This window comes from Nematolebias whitei, chromosome 9 (genome assembly GCF_014905685.2).
Source record: "Nematolebias whitei isolate Nwh7 chromosome 9, NemWhi1, whole genome shotgun sequence".
Taxonomy (NCBI): Eukaryota; Metazoa; Chordata; class Actinopteri; order Cyprinodontiformes; family Rivulidae; genus Nematolebias; species Nematolebias whitei.
In genome coordinates this window covers 1,907,691-1,916,929 of record NC_056506.1, presented here as the reverse complement: position 1 = coordinate 1,916,929, position 9,239 = coordinate 1,907,691, and the positions used below count along the sequence as shown (strand labels likewise).

The 9,239-nt window shown below is 44.0% G+C and overlaps 1 protein-coding gene across 2 annotated transcripts in view; it reads left to right on the top strand.

The window, feature by feature from the left end:
- The window catches only part of LOC119414937 (WW domain-containing adapter protein with coiled-coil), a 140,300-nt gene that overhangs the window by 985 nt on the left and 130,076 nt on the right, over window positions 1-9,239 (top strand). For both annotated transcript variants that reach the window (XM_037682057.1, XM_037682056.1), the window contains exon 3: window positions 633-822. In XM_037682057.1, coding sequence (XP_037537985.1) covers window positions 633-822 — 190 coding nt within the window. The remainder of the gene's footprint in view (window positions 1-632; window positions 823-9,239) is intronic.

Genomic DNA, 9,239 nt, shown 5'->3' with positions numbered 1-9,239 from the left:
TAAAGTCTTAGTTGTGTTTTATTAAAGTCTCAGTTGTGTTTTATTAAAGTCTCAGTTGTGTTTTATTAAAGTCTCAGTTGTGTTTTATTAAAGTCTCAGTTGTGTTTTATTAAAGTCTCAGTTGTGTTTTATTAAAGTCTCAGTTGTGTTTTAGTATAGTCTCAGTTGTGTTTTAGTAAAGTCTTAGTTGTGTTTTAGTAAAGTCTTAGTTGTGTTTTAGTAAAGTCTTAGTTGTGTTTTAGTATAGTCTCAGTTGTGTTTTAGTAAAGTCTTAGTTGTGTTTTAGTAAAGTCTTAGTTGTGTTTTATTAAAGTCTCAGTTGTGTTTTATTAAAGTCTCAGTTGTGTTTTATTAAAGTCTCAGTTGTGTTTTATTAAAGTCTTAGTTGTGTTTTATAAAAGTCTCAGTTGTGTTTTATTAAAGTCTCAGTTGTGTTTTATAAGAGACAGAGCGTTTGTTCTCCAGCTTCTAGATCGAGCAGTCCCCCTGGTTTTAGGATTTATTAGCAGTGATGACTACATTAACTTATCTACTGTATGAGTTGGACTTTTTACTGTTAACAGTAAGTTGGTGCGTCTTGCTGTAAAACTGAACATTCACCAACATATGTGTCTATGTGCTCCCCTTTCTAGCCCCATAAATCCCTGCCAAAGAGCCAGTTCAGCAGCCTTCAGCGCTTCAACAAGGTGCGCGACAGCTCAGCGGAGTCCATGCCCCCTTACAAGGTGCTGCGGCGGTCAGACGAAAGTCCTGTCAGCAGACACGGCGAGGGAACAGGACACGGCAAGGCCAAAACCTCTCATACTGCCAGAGGAAAAAATGGTAAGGCTTGTTGCTGTAGCTTTGCTCATGCAACTCATTTTAGTTCTTTTAGTTCTGCACTTTTATAGCAAGTATGCAGCTGTCAGAGCCCTGCATGCTCTATCTGAAGCAGCACAATCGTCTGTCGTTGACCTAGTTGTGTGATGAACATCGTATTATTTTGTCCTCAGAGTAGCTTCACACAGCCCTTTGCAACACAGGGCTTGGGCCAAACATCTTCTCACAGACGAAAGTGCAAGTATTATGTGATTGGTCAGAAGTTTGTGGGCATGTTTGTCTGAATGCTACAATGCGCTCGGACATTCAGCTGTATGACTAAAGAAATACACTAAATTAGACAAATGGCTAAAAAGTCCTTGATGGAGATGGTGCAGACATCGTGTATGGAGGACTCTGTCTGCTGAAAAGTGTGGCGCTTTCTTCTTGATAGATTTGTGGTCAAACGGCAGATGCATAGATAGAGTGGAGACTCTGGTGGGAAGAACTCCCCCCCGCGGTGATGTATAGGGGTGTAATGGTACATGTGGGTGTACCAAACCGTTTCGGTGCGGCACGTTCGGTTCGGTCCACCTGCGTACCGTTTCGGTTATTTTTTTATTAATTACATTTTATTAACGAGAGATTATGCGCCACGGAACTAAAATTCCTAAGCGTGTTTCAGCACGGCGCTATTATCTTGCAGCACGCGCAGCATTAGCAGCCTAGCATCTCGTTGTGGTCTCCTGTTTGGGAACATTATGTTTCTTGTTAAAAGACAAGTGAACAAATCCAAAGCTGTGAGTCGACGTCGTTTCATGGAGACTGGATCTGCAGCAGCAACACGTCCAACTTAACTTGAAACGACATCATCCGAACGTGAACGTCTCTTCTAGCAGCTTGTTGCAAAGAGCGATAACATCATTTAAACAGCCTTTATCAGGTAATTCAGATCGGCCCAGATCAATAACACAAGATGCAGAAGGTTTTAAAGCTCTGGATCTACGTTTCTGTTGTTGATGCGCCGACTTTAAAGTTACTGAGCCTCGCTACAACATCACGTCAACACTTCAGACAAAAACTTGTAGCAGAACTTTATGAAAAAGATAAAACCGACATTGTCAACAAGTCATTTTTTGACCGATAATTCTGAAACTCGGTGAACATCTGTATCTTCTCAGGACCTATGAAAAAGTCTCTTGGAGCCCTGGTCCAAAACCAACAAGAAGTCAGACATTTTGGTCAATGGGTCATTTTTGGGTGTTTCTAATTGCGAGTTTTAACGAACTCCTAGGAATTTTGAAGGATTGCCTTCAAACTTGGTTGATATGCCCTTAAGACATTGGAGAATAAAAGTTATCTAAAGCTTGCGTTTTCGTAGATGTTAAAGGGGGCGTGGCTGGGCCTCAAAGTTTCACTTCACACCATAAATTTCTGTTGCGTTATGGGAGCTGACTGCGGGTCGTCAGTCACTGCAGTTAGCTACGGCTAGCTGTGGGCCTCAGGCTTCCCGTCTCACCCTGAACCCTCAGCCAGCCCCCACCGCTTCCCCTGGTTCTATCTCTCTCAGAAATGGCAACTCATACTAATCAATAAATCAAGGAAATGTCCATTGAGTTTTATCAATTATATTAAAATAGGCAGGAGAAGATTACAATTTCACAGCGCTGGACTCTACACAATCCTGTGATGCGTTCACAGAACCGGAAGAGCCCCGATGTCTCGTGTCATCATTAATTTAAAGGGTCCTAGACTCCGCCCTTCGCAGAAGGGCGGAGCTCAACTTGTCAGTGTATGAGGGGGCGTGGCTAAGTGTGGTCTTATGTGGACTGACGTGTTAGGAAATATGAGACGGTGCTTCAGAGCCTTTCTAGTGATGTGGCAAACTGATTAAACTATTTCTTGCCAGATATTGAATGATCAGGGAGACTCTCTTAAGAGTTTGCTGGCCCAGTTTAACCCAGTCAGAACCGGGTCATAATTTCATTATTATCCCGTCTCTGAGCAGATCAAACTCATAAAACCAGTCTAAATAAGAAATATCTTAAATTTCCAAACACTAACTTTCACATTGAAAGACCGAAATGCACGAAATTTGGCATGAGTCATCCCTGTTGGATGCCCGACGATCTTCTGTGGTCATATTTTGACGTCATCAAAGCCCCGCCCCCTTGAAACAGGAAGTCTCTTTTTTTAACTTGGAATGCTCCCTCTTTGACACCATTGACCTAATCAGGATGATCTTGTGTTAGAAGACAGATAATATGGTCTGACTTGATTTAAAGCGCAAATCATTTTTGCTTGAGGATGTGGGCGTGGCGAATTAAGAAGTGACGCCGTTGCAATACGTTTTGCTCTAAATCACACAGATTTCAGCCGAGGTGCACCAAAATCACTATGATCGATCATTATCCACCCTTTGAACAGGAAGCCATGATAAGTGGCCAATAGCCTCCACAGCACCATCTACATTATTTCACTAGTTATATGTCAGTGATGCATCATCCGATCTGAACCAGATTTTTTATGCATAATCAGTGAGCACTCTACACACATTGATGTTGTGGTTGAACATATGACTCAAGTGCGCCCCCTACGTTTAATCAGTTATATCTCAGTGATATATCATCCGATCTAGGCCAGATTTTGGGTACGTCATCAGTGAGCACTTCTACACACACTGGTATTGTTGTTTAACTTTTGACTCCAGTGCACCCCCTACATTATTCCAACAGTTATATCTCAGTGATACATGGTCCAATCTGAACCTGAGTTTTTGTGCTGCATCAGTGAGCATTGTAGACACATTGGTATTGTTGATTCATGGCATCACTTAAGCCCCACCTACTCAGAGAAAAAACTGTTGATTATTGGATGACACTTCCAGCTTCACACTGTGTGAGACGTTAGAGTGAAACTTTGTTCGCCAACTGTTGATTACCACACGACATGTTGAAAATCAGAAAGGAAGTGCTTGTCAAACATTCGCCACAAAACAGGAAGTCACAATAACTCCTGTCTGGAAGGTCAGATTTCACCTATACTTGTAAGACCTGCAGCTGGACAAGTAACGACATGGACGGAAGGCGATGTTAAAGATTTGTGAAATGCGCCCCGTGGTGAACGCGTGCGGGATTGGCACGAGAGCGTTCATGATGATGACTGGGTGGACTAGCTGGAGCTCCCGGGGTCGTCGTAAGTCCAGAGTGGCGCTTTGATGCGAGGGCCTCCAATGCTGCTTGCAGCTTTAATTCTTTTTGTAGTTTGTGCAGTTTTTCTGAGGCTTTTATATTGTTTATATCAATATCAAATTATATTGTTATTGACCGAAATTAAGAAATGTATCTTGATAAAAGTTTTGTCCGTATTGTCCAGCCCTACGTTGGTAATATGTCATGATTTTATTCTTTCACCACCACACACAAAAGTTTCACGCTCAGGATTTTTTTTTTACTTTAAGACTTGTAGATGCCATGTCCTGCATTTCATTTGCATTTCAATTCCATACATTTAGGGTTGTTTGGGCTCGGGTGTGCTGCAACAATTTTACATCTTTGTTGACCATAGCCACCTGGGACTCAATTTTATTGTACACCTTAGACATTCATTCATAACATCCTCATGCCATTCACATATAGGAACTTGAGGTGGGCACATGGCTATGGGTGGTGGGATGACCTTACTCCCACCCCCTGTGCCTGTGCTCACTTACAATGGTTGCATTTAGACACTAGGGTTTGGATAGAGTTGGGGTGGAGGGGAAACGGGCATCATGCCAGCCTTTGCTCCTTCTTCTTTCCTTTTTAATGGCACTATACAACAACACACATCAACAGCACATCTAGGGGCGGGGGTGTATGTGTCTGGGTCTTATTATTATTTTTTTATTATTATTTTTTTTATTTTATTTTTTTTCCTCCCCCCCCTAGTTCCCTGACTGCCATTCCGGGGGTGGGGTCCGGGAGAAGGGCAGGCCGTCGGGTGTTGACCAGGACTGTGTGGGGGTTCAGGGTCTGGGGGTTGCCGTGGGCGGTGCTGGCGCTGTGCTCTCCCTGGGGTTGTTTGGACCCCCTGAGCTTGGCTCTTGGGTGCCATGGTTGGCCCGCTGGCCGGGGTGGCTGCCGGGGCCTGGCAGGCGGTCGGCTGGGGGCGCGTGCTTGGTTGTTGGCGGTGTGTGGGGGTGGTCGGTGGCGTGTCCTCTTCATGGTCGGGGGGTGTCCTGTCGGCTGGGCATGGCCTGGGCCGGGTCTGGGGTATTGGCTCTTCTCCGCTCGAGAATGAATGGGTTTACCTCCTGGGTTTGGGCATGGGCTGCCCCCTGTAGAGGGCGGGTACATGTCTTGGACCTGGGGGGTATAGAGTGCGTATCGGGAATAAGAATGAAATGTATCGTTATTGTATGTCTTTGAGTGAGTGAATGTGAGATTGAGGTTGGGATTGTGTGATTGTGTCTGTGTATGAATGGGTATTTGTTAGGCCGAGACTCGGACTGCCCCCTCTTTAATACAACTGGGGGTGCTTGGCATCGTGCCCCTATCGCGCGGCCCCCTGGTGGGGTGTGCCCTTGCCTGCCGGCGCGCTTGGGGCCCTTGGTATCGGGGGCTGGGCGCTTGGGCTTGTGTCGGCTCGGCCTGGTTTCTGCCTGGTGGGGCTCGGGTCCTCTGGCCCTGTCGGGCCTTGGCCTGGGTGGTGTGAGTCCTCGGTGCCCGGGCCTCGGTGCCCGGACCTGGACCTACATCGGTGCGGCGGGTTCCGACGGAGGCCTATGAGTTTGTCGCTGTTGGCCCCGGGGGGTCACTGTATGTGGTCGCTGGTGGGGATCTTCCGGTTCTCCCCTGTGGTCCGTTCTGGGGGGTGGGTGAGTGGTTCGTCCTGTGTGGGTGGCCCTGGGGGCTCCGCGGTCGGGGTCCCTCCTGGGGTCTTGGGCTCTGGTCCCCCCTTTTTCGTCTGCCTCTGGTCTTGGGGGTCGGGTCTCTGCTGCTTCACAGTTACTATTAAATGTTCTATTATGCCCCTTTTCCATTAGTACCGGTACGGGCCGACTCGACCCTACTTGGCCCGGTTCTGAGGCTTTTCCATTAGTACCGGTACTTAGCACCTGTTACTATTTTCAGTACCCTTGGCTCTGTGGTTCTAACCGGTACGAAGAGGTACAAAAACGTGACGTCAGAACACTGTCGGTCACTGATTGGTCGGGGGCGGAGTCGGGGGCGGAGTCACTGGATCCTTCAGAAACGTTTCAAAACAATAATCCGTCATTTGCAATTTCTCAGACTGGAGCAGCGGCTGGACTTATTTTAAAGATTTTAAAAACAATACTGACAACATCTTGGTCTAATGCTGATGTGCTGGCATTTTTTGTGCTTGGTGGCCGACAACATAATTCAGAGCAAGCTGGATGGAGCTCTGCTGGTGTACCCCGATCCTCCCTCCGGAGCCTCCGAGCGCCAGACCGGGCAGGGCGTCATCTCCCCGGCTCCAAGTTCAGCTGGTCACCGCGGAAGATCCTTCGATGTGCCGACTCGGAGGCTCGGGTTCCAGATACCAGCCTTGTGTGCTCAGAGCTCCGCAGGTCACTGCGAAGCTGGAGATGGGGACTCACAGGTGGACGTTGCCAGACCCCGGCCGCGCGTAATCATGAAGGCTGAATCCCGATCCCACCCGGCAGTCAGGCGGACTGGACAGTCTGGGACGGACGCTGGAAGCGATTTTTAAATAAAATAACATTTTGTTTTTATACAAAAAATGTTTTAAAAAATTGCTGAAGCGATTTAAAAATTATTATTATTTTTTTACACGTAAAATGTTTTTTAAAATCGCTTCCACCGTTCGTCGCAGACCCGTCTCTGTCCGCCTGTCTGCGTGGGTCGGACCTTCATGATTACAATAAACTGTTAAAAGATCTTGATCCTAAAAAATCTGCAGGTCCAGATGAACTTCCACCTTATTTTTTAAGGCTGGCTGCTCATATCATCAGAGTCCCTGTGACCCACATCTTCAATCTCTCCATAAGACAAAACTCCATCCAGACACTTGGAAACAGCCTTTGTTCTTCTTTGCTGAAGGGAGGTGACCCCACCTCACTGAACAACTATCGACCAATCTCTAAACTCTGCATTTTAGCCAAGGTTCTAGAAAAACTGATAAACTCTCAAATCAAAAATGACCTGGACTCATTTAACATCTTACCTCCACATCAATCTGGTTTCAGGAAACAACACAGCACAACCACTGCTTCACTGAAGGTTCTTAATGACATTGTTGAAGCACTGGATGCTAAAGATTATTGTGCTGCACTTTTCTTAGACCTGTCTAAAGATTCTGACACTGTGGATCATAACATCTTGTGTCATAAACTCTCAGAAATCGGTTTCTCAGATCACACCATTGGTTGGTTCTCTAACTATCTTTCAGACCGGAGGCAATGTGTTCAACATAATGGTACTTCCTCCAGTTATTTAACAGTCAACAATGGTGTACCACAAGGCTCAGTCTTAGGACCCACCCTCTGTACAATCTATATACATAATGTAGTTAAAAACATCCCTAATGCATCCATACATTTCTATGCTGATGACACAGTTGTTTATTGTCGAGCTAAAACTGTTGCTAAGGCTTTCCAGCTTTTGAAATCTGCATTCAACATCATCCAGACTGATTTGTTTCGTCTCAAACTTGTCCTAAATGCCGACAAAACCAAAGGGATGCTTTTTTCAAATAGGAAGTTGGTCCCAGCAGTTCTTCCTCCGATTTTATCCTCAAATGGTGTCCCCATTGAGTTTGTTGATTCCTATAAATATTTGTGTATCTTGGTCGACTCACATCTCTCTTTTAAGCTCCATGTGGAAAACTTGGTAAAGAAACTGAAAGTTAAACTGGGTTTCTTTTTCAGAAACAGATCCTGTCTAACCCTGAATGTTAGAAAACACCTTGTATCTGTGACATTTTTTTTCTTTTTTTTTCATTTAGCCTTTATTTATCCAGGTTAGTCTCATTGAGCCACGAGAACTCATTTTCAAGAGAGACCTGTTTAGGGAGTTTACATTCCTTCCCTCAATTGATTATGGTGACATTATTTACATGAGCGCTCCTACAAGAACCCTGCAGATGTTGGATGCTGCAGATGTTGGATGCTGCAGATGTTGGATGCTGTCTATCATGGTGCACTAAGATTCATAACTGGCTGTGATTATCGTACCCACCACTGCACCCAGTATTCACTGGTTAACTGGACATCATTAACTTCACACAGACTCTCTCACTGGTACATTTTCATCTTTAAATCACTTCTTGGTCTGCTGCCTTCATACATCTCCTCCTACATGTCTCTGTGTGAGTGCAGCTACAGCGTGCGCTTTCAGGACATTATTACCTGCAGTGTTCCCTCAGTGAGGACTGAACTAGGCAAAAGGGCCTTCTCCTACTCCGCTCCTGTTTCCTGGAATATCTTACAAAAAGATTTGAATCTCTCGACCTTGTCCTCTCTAAGTGTCTTTAAGAATCTGTTGGACACCTGGCAGGGACCAATGCTGACATGTTCCTGTTTTTAGTTTTCTACATTTGTCTTGGAATCTAGCTGTTTTTTGTTTTGTTACCTTTTCCTTTTAGCCATCCTATTTGTTTAAAAAAAAACAAACAAAAAAAAAAACAAACAAACTGTAGTATGCTTTTATAACTGTTTATTGTTGTTGTTGTTGTCCATTGTTGTCATCTTTCTTTGTTAAATCAGGTCTCTCTTGTAAATGAGTCCTCGAGGCTCAATGGGATTTACCTGTAGAAATAAAGGTGGATTGATTACGCGCAGCTGGAGTCTTGGAACAGGCTCTGAGTCACCAGCTGAGCTGGAGCTGGGAGGATGAGCCTCCCAGCCTCCTCCTCTCTGGAGGAGAGGATCAGTGAGACCAGCAGAGCGTTGAAGATTAAAAAAAATAAAAAAGACGGTGCCAGCTTCATCATGAAATCCTGTTTTCACTTTAATGACTGTTAACTCAGCTGAAAATCATAAAAAGACACAAAACTATTGGATCTCAGGAATATTTCCCTCAAACATGTTTAAAGAAAAGAGACGACCTTCAGTTCAACTTTATTTTAACTCACAAATGTACAAATCACAAAACAAGAACTTTAAAGCAAAGCTAAAAATAAAATGTATATATGTGAACAAGAAAGGAAACCACACATTTAAAATGAAAATTAAAAGTAGACACAATGAGTGCAAATACATCAAATGATGATGAAAACCTATGAAAATTTAAATCTAGGGTTTTTGTAGAATCTGGTTCATCAGTTTTAATTTATATACATATATATATATATATTTATATCTACAAATATATATAGATAAATATATATGTATATATATAAATACATATATATGTATATAAATATATATGAATATATATAAATACATATATATGTATATAAATATATATGAATATATA